We start from the raw sequence: 19099 nt of genomic DNA, 5'->3' as shown, positions 1-19099 counted from the left end.
GCTCAGAGCAAGCTGGGGAGAGATGAAGCCCCAGGCTGGAGTGGTGCAGGGCAATGCACCAGGGATGGCCCCAGGTGTATGAGACACCTGATGGGTCATGGGTGACCTGCAGGCATGGGCTAAGCACCTGGGGAGGGAGAAGCTGCTCCCCACTGGGGTTTACTCAGACTTAGAAATCATTCTGGGGAAAACCAGGGTGCTTTTTCTGGTAGCTTTTACAGAGCATCTCCAGGCCCACAGGAGGCTGCAGGAGGAACATGCAGAGCCTCTGACCCCCAGCCAACATCCTCAACCCAGCACCCACCTGCAGCCTTGCCAGAAGGGCTGTTTCCAACCCAGCAATGCCCTTCCCGTGGGCACTGACTCACACACATGGAAGCAGGACAGGATGCTCTCCATGACGATTGATCCATTCCCCAGCAGCCTGAGCCAGCTGTGCCCTGTCCATCCCTACTGCATTTGCCATTCCCATTCTTCTCCCCAAATCATAAATCCCTGGCAGCAGCTGGCTCTCAGACCTTGGAAGCTGCCTACCTAGATTTTCCCAACAAAAGTGATAAAGTGACAGACCAGAGATATTTGCAGGCCAAGGAGAATGAATCAGCTCCAAAGTGCACATGGAGGGATCTCCTTCTGTGGCTGGCAAACAGCGAGAGCTCCCACTTGAGTCATATGAATTCTGGCTGCTGGGAGAGCAGAGAAAAGCACAAAGCCGGAGCGGGCAGGACATCCCCAGCCACGAGGGTTGGCAGTGATGAGCTTCCCAGCCCAGTTCCCAGCTGCTCATGACTTGTGTGCCCGCTGTGCTCAGCCCAGAGCACAGCTCCCCTCCCACTGAACACAAAGGGCTCGCTGAGATTCAACCCCAGCCTGAAGCTGGGAACGCCCCAAAACCAGTGAGCAGAAAGAAAATGCACATGAAGGGCGTGAGCAAAGAGCAGCCAAGAGACCCAGCCAATAATTAATGATGGTGGTGTCCCAGCACATTGTCTCAGCCGTGAGAAGATGCTTCCCATCTGCCAGCCAGGCTGCAGGAACAGCCCCATTCCCTGCCCTCCAGATGAGCAGGATGTGCAGCTCAGCCCTTGCAGGACCAGTGTCTAATCCTAACCAAAGACCAAGGTGGATTTTTGGGAAAGCTCCTCTGCTTCAGTCCTTGCAGGCCGTGCCTGTGCAACATCACACCAAGGCTCCCCAGCTCCCAGCCCCCTTCCAGACTCAGCTGCCATCTGACACATTCATCCAGAGGCCTACTCCCTTCCCCAGAATCGTTCCTGCCTTCTGCCAGGAAAATGAATCAATGCCTGGCTGTGCCCATTAATGCCAGGGAGCTGCTGCTTCCATGCCAGTGTAGAATGAAGGAATGGGCTGCTCATGCCCCATCCCTGCCTTGCTGCCCACCCTGACTGACACACCTCACTGGCTGAGATTCCACAACTGCCCATTTCCCCTCTCCACAGCTTTTCCCCAGCTTTTCCCTGACCAAGCACCGGCAGCTCTGCTCCTGCCCAGGCAATATCAGGACAAACCCATCTCAAACACTCAGGTGGCCACAGCACTTCACCTTCCAGTCGGGCGGGAGCTGCGCGCCGAATCCCAGAGCAGGAAACATCTTGTCTCTAAAGAGAAGAAGGAAAAATATGGGTGTATTGTCACACACGAAGCAGGCTTGCACAGCTTCTCCCAAACATTTAAATGGGAGCTGAACAGAGAGAATAGATATTCCCCCTTGAATTTGATCTTTAGAGAAAAAAAGAGTCCAGCTTTGCTCTGTTTCCCATAGAGACCGAGAGCATCCTCTTGCCCAAACACACACGTCTGTTGCAGGCATGTAACCCTGGAGATTTTAAAAAATGAACAATCCATTTTGGTCACAAAAGCCATCACAGTGAGAGCAACAGACTTCTGTTTTTGTTTTCTATCAATGTCTGAGATGATATTTTTCTGGTATTTTCTCCGCTCCTCAGGATGTCTGAGGAAATGAGGCAATCTGGGGTCACAGCTCTGACAGTAAACAACAGCAAGCTGAGGGCACCTGCCCCCAGCAGAGGATGTTCCACCTCTGCTAATGCTCCTTCCTCTCCACAGCAGCAAGCTGAGGGCACCTGCCCCCAGCAGAGGATGTTCCACCTCTGCTAATGCTCTTTCCTCTCCTCAGCAGCAATGCGGGGAGAGGAGGAAGCCTGTCCCAACCCTCTCCTCCTACATCCTGATGTATATGGTAAATAACACCCTTAAGGTATTACTTAGCCCTGGATCAAGGCAGATGCATCCCAGCAGCCTTCTGAGATGCCAGGGAAACATCTGCAAAACAGAGGTGGTGGCAGAAGGACATGGTGCTTACGAGTCATAGTCCTGGATGATCTGGCCGACAGCCCAGATGGCTGACAAGTACTCGTTTGTCCCCAAGGGGTTGATGTAGTGCAAAGAGGAGGGCTCTTGGGGGTTCCCATTGGAGGCTGTAAAGTCAATCCCAACCTGGAGGACAAGAGAGATGCATAAACACATCCTCTGTTAGCAAATGGCACCAGAGACCTGGCCACCAAGCCTTCATGGCTGTAAGGCCCAAACACAGCTTCCTCAAACCCCAAACTTTTGAAAAAGTTTAACAAAATCAATTTCTTCACATTCCCTGCAAAAAAGCTGATTAAATACTACATTAGGCAAAGCAATTCACTCTTACACCTCCATTTTTCATCAATGAGCATCACATAAGGTGTCCCCAAGCCACTGTCACCTCCAGCTCAGGACTCTTACTGCCCATCTCCCAGCTGCACAGGAACTGAGTAGTCCCATGGACACCAAGGTAGCCAGGGCCATCCGGGTATTTGGATCTCAAGGTCTTTGCCCAAAGAATCACAGCCCTGAGAAGACCTTTCCCTGCAGGCAGGAAGATCTGCTCTTCACCAGGCTTCCCCAGGGACCAATATATCCTGAGCTCTCAGGGGACTGTCAGCAAGGCACTCATTTTTCTCCCTCCTCAATTAGGCTTTCTATTTAAAGGCATTTGTAGAAATGCCTATCTCAGACCCAGTTAAATCTGGTCAGAAGAGGAGAGATGCTGAGCCACCCAATTTGAGATGACTGGGAAGGAAGAGTTGGGGAGAGGCAAACGGGCGGCGTGACTGCATTTGACTTGTTTGCTTAGCAAAGAGGCAAAACCCAAAATAACTCCACTGGCTAAATTGAGCTCAGGGATTTTGAGGGAGATTTTGCTCCGTATCCATAATGGGAGAGGATGAATGGCAGTTTGCCTGAGAAGGGACCTTGGCCTGGCTGGGGCAAGAAGACATCACAGCACAGGGTGTGCCTGTTGGTCAAACAGGCATGACAGGAAAAGAGAACATATTTTTAAACTCTAAGAGTATGGGTTTTGATTGCAGATAAGGGAGAAATGTACGATGAGGGTGGTGAGGCACAAGTTGCCCAGAGAAGCTGTGGCTGCCCTGTCATTGGAAGGGTTCAAGGCCAGGTTGGATCAAACTCTGGGCAACCTGAGTTGTCCCTGACCATGGCAGGGGGTTGAACGAGATGATCTTTGAAAGTCCCTTCCAATCCAAACCATCCTATGGCTCCATGAAAACCCAGCTTCTTCATCAAGCAGCTATACAGCCTCACCAAACTCGTGCTTCACCTCTGTAATGCCCCTGAGTTCAGCTGCATCCAAGACACCACGGCCAGAGGGCAAGAGGGAAACTGAGGCACGGCGTGGGGACTCAGTGGAGTCAGACAGGCTGGGGCTCTGCTCGTGCAAGCAATGCCATCAAGAGCAACACTCAGGCAGGTCTGAGAGGGACATAGCTGGTCTGTCTCAACACAAGGCAAGCGGCTGGGCCCAATGTCCCTCTTCCCTGTGGCTTCAGACCTTCTCTCCCCACCACTTTTCTCCGTGGGGAGGACACAAGTGGCCTTTCCAAATTGCAGGGGGGTGTGTGCAGCACCCTCCTCCCCACTCAGGTGTTTCTGCAGAGTTGCACCCTTTGGAAACACACCCTTTGGACCAAAGATGTCTTGGGAGGAGGAGGAGCCCTCCAATAACCAGCAAATCTTTAGATGGGGGGAAGATTCCTGCATTCAAACCTAATTCACGCAAGAGCTTTGTAATACCAATAAACTCACTGATTTTCTCTTCTATTCACTCTCCAGCACCAAGACCAAAGCACACAGAGGCAGAACAGCACACAAAAAGCTCTCCCAATCATTGCTGTTCCTATGGCAACTCTTCCTCCTCCTCCTACTCTTCCCCCATCATGTTTTCAGATAAAACAACAAAATACAAACTGAACTAACTGCGAGTGCCTGCAGCTCTCTGGATGCTGCACCAGGAAAGTTTGCAAAAATTGAGAACCCCACTCCTGCATTGTGGTTGTTTCACTCAGGGCTGTCATTTCCTTGCTTATTTACCCCCGACAAGATCTGGTCCAGCTTGAAAGAAGGTGGAAATGCCAGTAAAAAGGCAGAAACCCATCTTTTTAACACCCCAAAGCCTCTCATCTGGGTTCAGAATAAGGAGAGCTTCTATAAAATAATGAGGGTGCTTAAAGCCTGAAGTGGGGAGAGAAGTTGATAACATTATGTGATGGGTCAGAAGGTCCTTTGGAAAGTCTGGCTTTCAGCCAAAGTCCAGCCAGCTCCCTCCATGCTACTGGATGTACCTGAGCATCCCCAAAATCCCCAAACCCCCAGGATTTAGCACCAAAAGGGCAGCTCCTCACTGTCATGAGAAGTCACCTCAAGCTGGTGCCAAATCTCATGCAGAACCTCCCTCCCCAGTTCTGCCCAATACATAGGTGTTACTATTTCTGGGCAAAGAGAAGCAGAAGTTCTTACAGTAAACATCAGTTGGCAGCCTCCCAGGATGTAGTCCAGGAAGGAGAAATCTCTGGTTATCTGAAAGAAAAAACAAAAAACCAGTGTTTCAGCAACTGTCATCATTGTCATCATTATTCAGGCTATGCAGGGCCTGTCCTTGGAAACACAAGGGAGGCAGAGGCAGAAGGGATGAGGAGGACCTCAAAAGACCCAGATTTAGTCAGGGGCTGAAGGAAACATCTCAGAGACATACTCACTTTGCAGGACTTGACAATGATGATCCCAGAGTTCTTGTAATTCTTTTTCTTCTTTTGCTTTTTGGGGTTAATGCACTCTAGCTCAAGCTGTAACACACAAGACAGACCCTGCTGTGAGAGCAGTGCTGGGCTGTGCCACGTGGCTGCAGATGCCCTGGCCAGCAGGATGTCCTGTGGCTACCCTCCCTCCAGGGCTGCAGAGGAAGATTTTATTGCCAGGCTAAAGGTTGCAAATCCAGAGAAAAAATGGGCTCAACACCTGCCTCTGGCACCTTCATCTTGTGCAGCCCCACACGGGGCACATCCATGGCTTTGTGCCTCAGTTTTCCCAGACAGGAAACTCAATGCACCACACATGGTGTTTTACACCCCCCATGCCTTGGCCAAGATCTCCTCCTGGTTTGCAATCCCAGTGAAGACAGCAGTGCAAAGCCCTGCTGTCCAGGGGAATTCACAGCACAGCTTCAATCAGGAGGCATCTGCCAAGGATCCTGGCCAGCACTTCAGAGGAAAATGGGGACACCTTTGGCACAAAACCAGCGTGGAGTTGCATAGGACCTGCACTCCTGGGGACCAGGCTGCCCCTGCAGCCCCAGCAGCAAGTCACACCTCCCCTTCTGGCCCCCCAAATCACAAGGCATCCAAAAATCATGGGTGCTGCTTCAGACACCTGAGCAGAGCCTGATTTTCAGCAAAGCTGCCTTAGCTCTCTCTCCAGCTCAGACGTTTTAGCTACAACCATAGCCTGGGTCACTCCTGGCACAGGTGGAAAGAGAAAGGAATTTAGTTTTGGCTTCTTCTCAGCAGAGGTGGAGGTTGCAAGTACCAAAGCCTGTTGCCAACCCCAAGGAGCCCCTTCCTCATTCTTCCCCAAAAGCATGTCAGCACTTACTGGAGAGGCATCTTGGGCTTCACACAACCTGCCCACCGAGGTCTGGAACTCCCCGATGAAGTCGTGTCCCCCGTCACTGTCATAGTCATAACACACCACCTGGGGTGAAAGGAGCACAAACCAGCCTCAGACACAGAAACTGTCTCCTGCAAGAAGATCTGCTGAAGTCTACAACTTTTCCTGCTGGAGACCCTAAACAAGGTGGTTTTTGTTGTTTTGGAGGGTTTGTTGGTTTGGGGTATGTTAACAAGCTAGCCATGGGGGTTTAGATGTTTAACAGTCAACCCCAGAGGCTGATCCCCACAATACAAGCCAGAGGGCTCCCTGTTACCTTTATCAGCTTCTCCATATCTCCATCACACAGTGACACCAAAGGCACAGTGAATGGCTTCCAGACAGGGTCCAGTGTGTATTTGATCACCTGGGGGTGGGAGCAGAGGGATGCTTTTACAATGGGCACATTCACAGGGAGAGATTGGGACAAAGTAGGCACACTGAACCATGTTCCCAATGAGGCAGGCCAGGCAAGCTGTCTCAGCCCTCTCCTGCCTCCCTGAAACACAGCAGCTTCCCCTTTTCAGGCTGCAGCACGTGTGAGTTACAACAGGTTTGTTTTCATTGCATTGGGTGATTTATCCACCTCTGGGAGCAATCAAACAAAACTGCCTGAGGGAACAGCTGTGGCACACTGGGCAGCACGGGCACAGCCATGCCCAGAGCATGGGCACAGCCACTCACCCCACACCTTCCAGACCAGCAGCCCTTCACATCCCACTGCTTGCCCCCTCCTAATTACTTACTCCTCCTCCTAGAACCTCAGCACAGCCTGCACCCATCTGGGGTCTGACCACCGAGAAGATGGAGCTGCAAGATGCTGCAACCAACCCTGGAAAGCCAAAACAGCCCTGGGCACATTAAGTTCTCTTGTCTCATCTGTGTAACATCTGCTGCCTGAGCTGGAGAAATATTAATTGATGCTTTTTGACATTTCCTGAGAGAATGCAATCACTTGGTGGAAATCTAAGCAAACTCAAGCGGGCTCCAGGCACATCCTGTGTACATCAGAGGTGCCTGCAGGGCAGGCAAAGATCCTCCTTCCCAAAGGTGTGGTGCTCACAAAGAGATTCATGTGGATATTAAGAAAGTCAGGCACAGGCAGCAAATTAACCCTTCTCTGTGCAAGGCAAACATGGGAGATATCTGGTGAGGAGGACCTTGGATCTTTGCAGCTGGAACAGTAACAGCACAGAGCAGTGAGGAAGAGATCCACAGCTGCTGCTGCAGGCAAACAGCTGCACGGGACCTGGAACATCTTGTTTGAGAGCCAGGCTCCTTCTGAGAGTGGGGAAAACCCAGAACAGTTGAGCTGAGTTTGTAAACACCTCCTCCAGGAGCCTGGGAGGGCAGGGAGAGCCCATGCAGCCCAAGATGCTGCCCACAGGCTGCCAGCCCCCCAGGGTGGGTGGCAAAGGATCTGGCGTCTCCAGCTGGGCATTCACACTTGTGTTTAGATTACAGGCTGCAATAATGCACTAATCCTACCCTGTCAGACACCTCTGCTGCAGCAGGAGAAATGCCAGCATCAGACTGAGAGCTGGTTATACTCCTGCACTGAAAGCTGCAAGAATGGAGAACTTTATTCCTTTGTATCCAGCCTCAAAACACAAAGACAGTCACAGAATCATAGAATGGTTTGGGTTGGACCTTAAAGATAATCCAGTTCCAACCCCCAACACAGGCAGGGACACATTCCTGTAGACCAGGTTGCTCCAAGCTCTCTTCCAACCTGGCCTGGAACACTTCCAGGGATGGGACACCTAATGTGAGATTCCTCTGAGGGCAGTGGGATGCATTCAGGGCTGGTAAAGGTGGAAGCTGTTGGAGCATCCATTACTTGAAAGAAAACTTGGCTAGACCTTGATCCAGTGGGACAGGACAATGGAGGAACTGGGCAGACAGTCAGAGGAAACACCAGCACATGAATCTGCTCCTCACAAATCTGACATGCTTATAGAGATCCACACAATGGCTGGTGCAGTCACCTTCCCAGTTCCCCTGCCTCTTCCAGGAGGAAGGGCTGGAGGTCACTCCAAATCCCACATCTGAGAAACACATCTTGTTGGGTCAAAGCCCAGCTACCCACACTAAACCATGAGGAAAAACCCAAGCAAGGTCCCAGCCTGCTCCCACAAAAATACAGTAGAAATACTGAGGTTGATATGAACTAAATATGCCTTGGAAGGTGTGTGCAAAAGCACCCAGAAATAAACAGCACAGCTGGGATTATAAGGATGGCCTGGATGGGTACCACAGGACACAAGGTGTTGCCCACATCCTTGTGCTCATGTGCATGTGGGTGTGTGAGTGAAGGAAATCCTCATGGACTTAACACAGAAGTGGTAAAACCGAACATATGGAGAGACTTTGTAAATAAACACCACTTCCTCCTTCCACCTGAGCTCACCCTTTGTTTTGTTACAGCAGTTTCCTGTGATGGTACAACAGGCTCCTTAACCAGCCCTTGAGGGGACAAGGGATGGAAAAAGAAGGGTGTGAGATAGGGTGAGATGGAGCTCTCTTCCTCTGCCATGGAGGCTGCTGCGATTTTCCCCCTCCTGTGATTCCCCCTCCTCTCTCCACCAGCTGCCAGGAACTATGTGCAAACTCAAAAAGCCTCGAAACAAGCTTTGAGGAGAAGAAAAAAAGCAGTTGAAAAGTACTTATTGCTCCAGTGTTAAAGCAAGAGCCAGCCTGTTTCTCCCTGTCCATGCTGTGCCTGGTATTGCTAACACCACTGGCTTTAGCAGCTTGAGAACAAAACCAGAGGGAGCTCAGATCAAAATATCACAGCAGGTATAAATGAGGGAGAGGAGGGGATCAGCTGGCCTTGATCAGACCCACTAAGACCTCAGATCTCTGCCTCCTTGGCTGTGGCTCTGGCTCTGACACATGAGGGCAAGTGCTCATGCACTGAAACTGGGTGTGCCTGAACACCCAGCTTAGGTGAAGGTCTGGCAAAAACTCTTTTTAACCTTCCCCCACCTTGCACCACTTCCCTCCACCATCTCCCCAGGTCACAGCTCACTCTGATGCTCCTGCAAGTGGAGGGAGAGTGGTCCAGGGCTCAGTCTAAGCCCAGGATAAACCTAGAGATTATCATGGGCTTGAAGAGCATCTCCCTTTCTGCATGCTAGATAACAACAGTGGGTAGTACAGAAAAGATCTCAAGATTGCTGGCCTCAGTGAATCTTCATCTGCTGGGGTCCAGCAGCCTCAGCTGGACACCAGGAAGAGAGCTGTAAGGTTTTGAAATCTCTGGATCCCACCCTGCTCTATAAGCGAGGGAAAAGATAATGCCATGAAGGGCAAGAGGAGCAGATGTGAGGATGGAAGACAGGGGTGTCTCAGCAGCTCAGGTTGGAGTTTCTCTCACCTCTGTCCTGTGAACCAGCATCCACTTCCCATCGTCACCTGGCTTATAAAACTCCAAGAAGGGGTCTGACTTCCCAAAAAGGTCCTGGAGGGAGAAGAACAGGGTGAGTTACACAGTGCTCTGCAAGCAGCAACAGCTGGTCCAAGAGAGATGCTTCCTTGGCAGGGCCAGCCCTGCAGACACCCTCCCTGTCCTCATGGGGTTGGGTCAAACAGGCAGCACCCACAGGCAGCATCCTGCCCACCTCCCTGTCCTGTTCATGTGAATCCCCTTGATTTCCCCACCACATTTTGGCACGGTGACTGTCTTGGCACCCCAGCGTGTGTCTGTACCCAACAAGCTCTCTGGACACAGATGCCATGGAAAACAACCCCATCTGGGAGGCAGCTGCGTTTGGGCTTGGAAAAACATCCGAAGCTTCAAAGGAAAAACAGAATTATGAACTGCATGAGTGTCTTGGGGGAGAAAGGAAAAAAAATCCACCCTCCTACACACAGCAGTAAAGCATAAGCAGAGGAAATCTTTAAGGAGCGAGCTGCCCTGGTGTTGACAGAGATCATGTAACACCCTCTGAGATACGCAGCCCTGAGTCAGTGTGTGCTGCCTTTCCTGCCAGCGTCTCCTCAGATAATCCCCCGATAAAGGGCTGCTGCTTTATGAGGAGTATGTACACACACACACCCCCCTGCTGGGAGTCGGCACGGGGGCTGCTGCAGCCTGGGGAGGAGCTGGTGGCTCCGACAGGGAAACTCCAGCTTTTCTATGCAGAACTTCATTCCCATTCAGAAAAAACCGAGAAGTTGCTAACAAGAAACCAAGTCCCAAATATTTCAGCTAATTCATTGAGAACTCAAGTTATTTCAGTTGGGTTTTCCTCCTAGAGGGAGGTGGGTGTCTGAGTCTTTCAGAGAGCTGGAGGAACTTTTTATGGGTTTGAACAGGAGCTTTTTGGGCTTCTGAGTGATGCAGTGGGGATGTGAGAGGCTGTGCATGGAGGAGGAGGAAACATGGACACCCCAGGATCTCCTGTCCACAGCCAGCCCAGTAGATGGCAGCTGGGATGCACGTGGGCTCTAGTGATGTCCCAGCAGAAAATCCATCAACATTTATATCTAAATCCTGTTTCTGAAGCCAGCCAGAGAAGTAAATCACTGCAAAGTGTTTTGCTTGGGGACATGCCAACTTGCTCCAGTCAAAATTCATCTGGTAGAGAAGCAGACCAAAAAGGCTCGCAGGGATGCTCTCTGGTGAGATGAGGTTATTTTTCTCCTACCCCTTTTCACACATTTGAAGGATAAAAAACCAAGCCATTCCTTCTGCAGCATCACGGTTCTAGCACAGCTCTGATCCTGCTCACCCGCCACCTGGACTTGGCACTTTCAGGCTTCACAGATGGATTAAAGAACCAGTGGTGGGTACCCAACCCTGCCTGTGCTGGCTTAACCTCCAAGCCAAGGCAGCTTCATCAGCACCAGCCCAGAGTGGGCAGCTGGGCTCCAAGGGCAGTGGGGAGCTTTGCAGGATGTCTGCCCATCCCACGTGGAGCAGCCTGGCTTGCAAGTCTGGTCAGCCTTGTTCTGCTCAAAGCAGGGTTGGAGATGCCTCCAAGCCACAAGATTGTGGGCTGCTGTTTGAAAACATCAAACCCTCACACATCTCACCCCTGCAAAACTGCTGGGAGATGGAAACTGAGCAACCAAAGAAGCTCAGCAGACCAGATCGATCTGCAAATTGGTCCAAGAATGGAAATGATCCAAAGTGGTTTTTGTACACCCATGGACAAGGAGGGTGGAGCTGGCACTTCCAGCAGATACAGCTCTCTGTATCACAGCTGCCAGCAGCAGTCCTGGCCCACAGCACTCTCTCTCCCCCAGTCAGGCTGAAGCATCTGCCCTCCTGCTGTCCCCACCCCTGCGGTGGCACAGACAGCTCTGGGATTCTGTATTCTGTATCCCAGGTGGAAATGCCTCCTCTTCTGCAAGATATTTTATCTTCCAACAACTCTCCCAAGAACTGATGTGACATAAGAGCCCCAGGCTGAATCTGCTGCTGACAATGCTCCTGCTTTACAGCTTCAATATTTAAATCAAGGTAGTGAGCTGCAGGTGGAGAGAATGGACATGTGATGGGGAGGAGGCCCTGCCTGCAGCCTCAAAGAGCTCCCAGCCTCAGGGTAGTCACGGCAGAAGGAGCTGCCTGGGGCTGAGCACAGCTCCAGGCTGGGTTTGTGGCACAGCTGCTAGTACAGGATGCTCACAGCTTCACCTCAGTGTGTACACCAAAGATGATCCTATGACCCCAACACAAAATCCTGTGAGATCCAATCCCTTCCTATGATGTCTGAGCCTCCAGCCATGCTCCCCAGCTTCACACTGTGTGGTACAGAGGGTGTAACCTTACCCCTGGGCTTTTTTTGCATATCCATTTTTTCACTGTCTTTCCTAAGCTTAAACAAGTTTTACCCAACTCCCACAGTTGCATTTCATCCATAACCAATAATCCAAAAATACTGTTTTTCACCCAATTTCCTTGTTCAAGGACCAGCTTAATTTGCATGAAGTGACCTGAGCATCCTTTACTCACAAGTAGGACTTCAAGCACTGCAACTCTGTCCTGCACCACAGGAATTGGCAAAGAAACCTCGTTAGTTCTTGGTGACAGCAGGCAGTCATTGAGCACAATCTTTCTGCTGACACTATAGATGAAATGGAACTGTTTGTTATTTGTTACTTCTTAATAGAGGCATTTGGCTCCTTGCACTAGGCAATGTAAGTACAAGGGTGAGAAAACAGCCATTTCCAACAGGTGGGAAATAACACATGGATAAACTAGATATCTATCCAGTCTGGACAACGGGACTGGACAAACCACATCTTCCACCCCAGCAAATACCCTTCTGCCTGGCTGCCTGCTTTACCCTGTCTTCAAAGAAACTGAGAGCCATCCTGCCAATAACACAAGCTCTGGAGAGACTAGGAAGAAGGAAAAAATAATATTCCCATAGATTGCTTAGCAACAGCACTGGTTCAAGAGGAATAGCTCTGGTTGCCTGGTAAATAAGGTCAGAAGATGCTGTTCAGAAAGGCTCACTGCTTCCTGTGCATCACATCCAAAGCAAAACTCATGTTACCTGCCTCTGTGAGATCCACACTGCTTCCTGGGAGAAGACAGGCCCTACAGTTTGGTACAGAAGCAGATGTTCACCCCATTTCCAGAGAGGGTGAGGGTGACAAGCCAGGAGCTCTCAGCACATCTGAGATACAGAGCCAAGGGGCATCAAAACTTCCAGCTCCATCAGGTGGCATTTCCAAACAAGTGCCACTGAAGGAGTAAATCTGCTGTTTCTGAGACATGCTAATGCCCAGATCCTGTACCACACACAATCCTTCCATCTCAAGATGTGATGAAAAAAGCAATGCTGTGACAACGGGGAAACTGAGGCACAGCTGTACCCAGCAGCCAGTGTATCTCACCCAGTTTCACCCTGATCTTTTCTCCCCTGGGACTGTTTTCTGTCACTGCTACACCCAAAGCAGAGATTCCTTCAAATCCCAAGGACAGAAGTTTAACACTGCATCCCCCAGACACAGCTCCACTCACCTTTTTATCCAGTTTTCTGCCAGCCATGCTCAGAGTAATCACCCTGTTATCCGAGAGCTCCTGGGCAGCTATCTGAAAGACAAGGGAAGGTTGCGTTCACTTTCAGCATTAAAAATGCTTCTGGAAAAAAACCTCATCCCCTTTCTTGGGTGTCACGCTGGACTTGGTCTCACATGGCTTTTCTGCACCAGGGCTCATTCAGGACCTGGAGAAGCCTCCAAGGACTGAGCCAAGAGGAAGCAGAAGCCATATAAACCCTTGTCAGCAAGATGTGCCACCTCATCCTCCACATCCCAGGCTGGGCATGGCAAAAACAGTCATCCCATCCCTTAGAGGAGATGAAACCCAGGACTTGTGCCATGTCTCCACAAAACCACCTGGTGATGCAGCTTCAAGGATGAAGATTCCATGATTGCTCCTGAGGAGCTGCAGCAGCCAGAAGCACAGCCCAGACCACTTCAGTTTAAGAGACTTTATTCACATGTGCTCCAGAAGGGCTTTGGCTGCCAACCCACAGTGGGACAGTTTTGTCTGGAATATGGTCTAATCAGTCTCTTGGTATTTTAAGGGAATGTTTATAGCAAAACCCCACATTTATTCACTTTTATTACAAGCCATTTTCTGAATCACTTGTCTTTTCTTTCCTGCCCAAGCATCTGCTCCCCAACTCTCCTTCCTCTGATCTCCTGGGGTGGGCTGAGCTGCTCCCCAGCATTCCCAGCTGCATCCTCCTCCTCCCAGGGCAGAAGCCAGCACCAGGAGAGCCAGGAGCACAGCATGGACATTGTCCTTGTGCCCAGTGTCCCAAGCATTTGCTGGCTCTCACCAGGGCTGCCCTGCACAGAAGTTCTGCAGTGTCATTACACCAAGGCTTTTAGAGAAACTTGCAGAACTCCAGGGGATAATTTTCTACAGAACAAGCAATCAGAGGGTTATTGGCACTTAGGAGAGCCAGGGAGTGGGCAGAGATGAGGAGGCAGAGATGCAGCTTTTGCATCTGCCTGGGCAGCTGGGTGAGGGGACGAGCCACAGCTTCTGGACAACCTCCCAGCCTTCCCATTTGATCCACAGAGGATCCATTCACCACATATGAACCCCAATTTTTCCCTCTGCTCCATACAGAAGTTCCCTATTGCCATGCCATGGCATTAGTCTTCTCTCCCACCTAGTCCTTGGTGGGCATAAAAAGACACCAAAACCAGTAGAGGAAGAGGAGCTGTAGGGAAGTGGATGAAAGTTGCCTTTCCCTGAGCCTCACAAAAGCATGGTCAGTCGCTATCCAGCATTTTAGGGCTCACTGTAGGCTATCCAAAAGCCAGGCTGTGCAGACAAGCCAGTGATGTCCTTGTGCCATCCTGCCACAGTTGCTGGTGGCATCTTCTCTTGGCCAGCAAGGACAATAATAACATCCCTACAGCTATGCACAGCAGAGGTGTGCAGCAAGATTTCAGGACTGACTTCTACAAACAGAGGTTTGCTTTGGGATTCTCTCCCTTCAAACCTAGGGACTCCCACAAAGTCCCACCCATTCAGCCAAGGTGCTTTTGCTGCATTCACCCTTGTGGTATCTCAGCAAAGAAAATGGATAGTTGGGCAAAACTGAAGGGAATGAGGGTGAGGAAGTCAGGCTTTGGCTCCAAACTCTCTGAAGGCTGCTCCTCCAGGGGTGTCCATGGCCTGTGCTCCAGCACTGTGCCAAGCAGCAGTGAAAGATGCCCACCACACATGAACCTGCTGCCATCCCCTAGCCCAGGCCAGGACAAAAAACCCATTGTACAAAATGAAGTGATGTCTCTGCCCCTTGGATGTTTAATGACACATCAGTGACAGAGCAGGACCTTTTTTTTTTTTTTAAAGCACATAATCTTTGAACTTGACTGGAAACTTTTCCAGCTCTTCCCACTCAAGCATTAGACGGGATGTTGAGAGCCTTGGGAACAGCACTGCTTCTGAACCTCACTGCAGCTTTTTCTCTCGCATTTAAAGACTAACTGCAGCAATTAAGAGAGAAAAATATCTTCCTCTAAAGTAAACAACAATGGAGATGTACCAGGTCCTGGGCTTTTAAACCTTTCCTGTGCTTTTAAACCTGACAGAAGTTTAACTCCTTATTGGCCTTCCCTTCCACGACTTTGCAGCCCAGCTGCACATCTCACAAAACCTGTAACACAGCAGAGATCCAAAAACGATGGGAGCTGTGATAGAACAGCAACACACCTAAATTTAGCCTCTTTTTAAAGAAAACATTGCTAAAGAGATCCACAGCAGGAAGGCCACTGCCCGAAGGGGTCTGCATCAGAATCAGTGGCTGTTGCTATGAGAGTTGTTGCCATGGCACATCCTCATCCTACAAACAAAATCACCCATCCCTGCAAAAAGGAATGAGCCCTCTTACCTGTCACTGCACCACAGAGGTCTGAGCAGGCTCCTTGTACCAGGTAACAAACAGCAGTATAGATTTACTTTGTACTTCTCCAGATTGAGGTATTTTTTATTTCTGAGACCAAAGACTCACAGTGCTAAGCACCAGACAGACACTGGACAAGATTGTCCCTGTCCCGAATAAACTGTCCTCCAAACACACCAAAGTGGCCAGGAAAACAAGAAGCAAAGGGAAAAATATTCAAAAGATACACCCCAATCTCCTGGACCCCATAAGCGTCCTGCATTGCCCTCATCCACCTTTGCAACTCAGTAGTAACACAAAGGAGCAAACATACCGTGATCATCCCCTTCCCTGCTGGCTTGCCATTACCCAGGAGGAGAGTCCGTGTTATTTTCTTGCTGGAGACAATCTAAACAAGCCAAAGACAATAAAACCATGATTGTACAAGTGATCAAAAGCAGACTCATAACCAACTGATCATTGCTCATGTTAGTTAATTCAGATTAAGCATTTGCAACAGTAGAAGAAAGGCACCACATCCAGGGATGACTGTGAAAGTGGGAATATCACCACTGAGAGCCCAGCCCATGGGGTGCAGAGAAGTGATGGCACAGGAGGATGATGCACCACTTCCCACTGAACCCAGGGACCAGCTCTTCAGTGGAGGAGATCAGTGGGACCTCACACAGACAGAGCTACTGCAATTTGTTCCCAGCAAAATCAGCACCCAATCTCTCAAACCCCATTTTACACACTTTGAACATGACCCCTGCCAGCACCCTGCAGGCCAGATTTCCATGGGTGGATCCTGATTACAAGCTGGATGTTCTCCCCCAGCATCATTCTGGACCCCCTTGGCAGGGTCAGCACCCCAAAGACACGTTCTCCCCTTCACTTCTGGTTTGTAAAAGGACAGACAGAATAAACTGGGAGATGAATTAAACCCTTGAGATTTTTCCCAGCTCAGTGAGTTTCAGTCTCCTTCAGATCTGGAGAATCTGTAACTTTTCCTTACGAGGTGCAGATGCCCACATGGAGATCCAGCAACCTGCTGGAACCACCTGTGCCCTGAGCCCATATCTAGTGTGTCCCCTTTGAGACTGGATGAGCTCTAAAGGTCCCTTTCAACCCAAACCATTCTGTGATTCTTACCATTTCAAAGCAAAAACCCTTTCCAGCTAAGCAGCCAGCCAAGTCCCAGGGCTTTTGATCCACAGGAATCACCAGCCAGTGTAGCCACACCTTTGTGCCACACTGTGTGCAGGCAGCATAAATCTCACAACCCTGGCTGGCAGAAACCTCCAGCTCAGAGTCTGATCCCTGCTACATTTCCTTTGGCCACAGAGGTCATTACAGGCCTGTGAACAATCCAACTGTCCTTTTAGATCCTACTACAGACCTCATTAGCTGCACTAAGCAATCCAGCTAATCTGACAAAGCTCTGATGCAAACTCAGAATTGAAAAGTCAGATTCTCACTGCGCCCAGTTGCTGTCCACAGCTGCTCTCTGCTGCTGAGAGTTCATGGAAGCATGTCACCAGGCAAATCCCAGCCACCAGGATACTGACAGCAGGGTGGCTGAACCCACAAGCCCTCATCCACTTTGCTTCACCCCTCTCCTCACCCTTGCACACATGCCACCCCTCCAGTCCACCTCTGCTCCTCAACAGGGCTGTGCTGCAAGCCCACGCTGGCCACAGGGAGAGGAGGCTAACAGGATTTCAGGGGAAAAAGGGAAACTAAAACATTCCAAGCTGGTGTCTTGTTGGGGACTAAACGTCACCAAGAAGCTGACATGGGAACTGCTGCAAAAATTGGGCACACAGAGGTCAAATTCTCACAAGCAGCCCTTGCTGAGCTGCCCCACCGCAGAGCTGGAGGTGTTTCAGCCACAGCAGAACTAATGGTAAAGGATGGGTTTGGGCTGAACCACTGGACACAGACCAGGAATGTTGCCTGCACTGTCTCTTAACTTCTGCAGGAGCAGAATTAGGTCATCACAGAGCACTTGCAAAATTCCAGCCATTACACTTCCAACTCTGCAAATGTCAGTGCTCTTCTAACACATCACACTCCTGAGCTGGCAGTGGTGAAGCCACTGGTCCTGCCTGCCACAAACAGTGCCACTCTGCAGTCTGTGTAACAAAGCAATTGTGTTCATGAGCCTCCCTGAACACCTTGGGCTGGCTCCCCACACTGACCCACCTATTCCACCACCTCCTTCCTCCCCATTCCCAGCACTGAGCACAACAGAAGCAGCTTCTCCCAGCCCCTGCATTTGTGCCAGGTACCACAGCAGCCCTCAGCTGCAGGATGCTGCAGAAGAATGGAAAAAATCCCCCTCATTCCCTGCTTCTGAGCCAGAGGATAAAGACATTTGGAGAATGTAGCTGCCAGCTTCTAACGGGGTCTGGGCTCATGAATGAAAAGACTTTCCAAAAACTTATAAACCACATTGTGTCCCAAAAGCTTTTCCACAGGAAGAGCAGAAGACACATTCCAGAACCAACATGCTCAAGCAGGAGGGATGCTTTGCTACACAACAGCAATGGACAAAACTTTCAGAAGGAGAAAAACCAAACTGAGATAGAAATGCAGACTGCAATGAATCTTAACTTCAAATATCTGGAGGTTTCCCAAGCCCAAACCCAACTGGTCATCAGGGCCCTTACAATAACCCATGGTGGGACAGAGGTACCTCCAAAAGCCCCCAGCTGATGCCTCTTTGCCAGCACCAGAAGAAACCCACACCATGACTAGCTTAGACTTGAACGAATAAACAACAGCCCTGATGTGGAACAGCTCAACCTCAACAGCTGAAGTGTGACAACCACATTAAATTTGTCTTTCCAAGAAGGAGACAGAAAACTTTGCAGTAGTTAAGAGCAGCTGTAATGCCACCACATCCCTGTGGCTGGTGTGTTTTGGGTTCCTTTTGCCACAGGGACCACAGACTCACCGTGCCCAGTGTGCAGGAGAACTCGCCCAGGAAATCATGTTCATACAGCTGTGTGCTCGACTTATCCTGGTCAAACAGGGCAAACTTGAGCTTCTGCACTTCTTCAAAGTGGTAGTCAATGATGAACTTCTTGGCAAAAGCTGGGTTGAGGTTGTTCACAGCTGTCTCTGTCCTGTCCAGCTGCAAAGAAAAAAAAAGGCTTTTAGACCTGTGGTGACCATCAGAGTGAGCACATGGGGCACTCGGCAGAGCTGTCCCTAAACACAGGCTGTGACACCCAGGTGCATGAGGTGGGATACATCTAAACACACAGTGGCACATCATGCAGAGCTGCCTCCCCGAGGATGGGGTGCACAGGGCTGGACAACCCACCCCATCCTACAGCCAGGATTCAAGTGCCCATCCAGCCAAGGCTCGGTGTGGTCCTGAGGCTCACTGAAGCCAGAATTGCTTCATTTGCTTCTAAGCCTGTTCTCCCAGGAGCTGAGGCTCACACACCTCTGAGCCTCAACCAGACCCTCACAGCTGTAGTGCCAAACTTGTTTCTTTCAGGCTGTGCAGCCAGCAGCAAGGACAAGGAGAACAAGAAGCATTCTGAGCCAGAACAGCAACTCTCTAGCATTACCCTCTGGACCTCAAACCAAAACATCCATGTGGTTTCTTATTTATTTTCCCTCCATAGGAAAACAGACAAAAAACATCACCACAGTCCCTTTTTCATAGATTTCATCAAGCAGTAGTAGAAACAAGAGGCAGGAAG

General features: G+C 50.2%; 1 protein-coding gene across 2 annotated transcripts in view; it reads right to left on the bottom strand.

The window, feature by feature from the left end:
* CPNE2 (copine 2) overlaps positions 1 to 19099 on the bottom strand; it is a 41848-nt gene that overhangs the window by 8455 nt on the left and 14294 nt on the right. For both annotated transcript variants that reach the window (XM_085071560.1, XM_085071561.1), the window contains exons 3-12: positions 18340 to 18519; positions 15715 to 15789; positions 12995 to 13066; positions 9395 to 9478; positions 6293 to 6382; positions 5962 to 6060; positions 5070 to 5156; positions 4831 to 4890; positions 2345 to 2478; positions 1565 to 1619 (exon numbers count right to left, since the gene is read on the bottom strand). In XM_085071560.1, the coding sequence (XP_084927686.1) occupies positions 1565 to 1619; positions 2345 to 2478; positions 4831 to 4890; positions 5070 to 5156; positions 5962 to 6060; positions 6293 to 6382; positions 9395 to 9478; positions 12995 to 13066; positions 15715 to 15789; positions 18340 to 18519 (936 nt within the window). The remainder of the gene's footprint in view (positions 1 to 1564; positions 1620 to 2344; positions 2479 to 4830; positions 4891 to 5069; positions 5157 to 5961; positions 6061 to 6292; positions 6383 to 9394; positions 9479 to 12994; positions 13067 to 15714; positions 15790 to 18339; positions 18520 to 19099) is intronic.

This window comes from Lichenostomus cassidix, chromosome 11 (genome assembly GCF_008360975.1).
Source record: "Lichenostomus cassidix isolate B80296 chromosome 11, HeHo_3.0, whole genome shotgun sequence".
Taxonomy (NCBI): domain Eukaryota; kingdom Metazoa; phylum Chordata; class Aves; order Passeriformes; family Meliphagidae; genus Lichenostomus; species Lichenostomus cassidix.
This window is presented reverse-complemented; position numbering and strand designations above follow the sequence as displayed.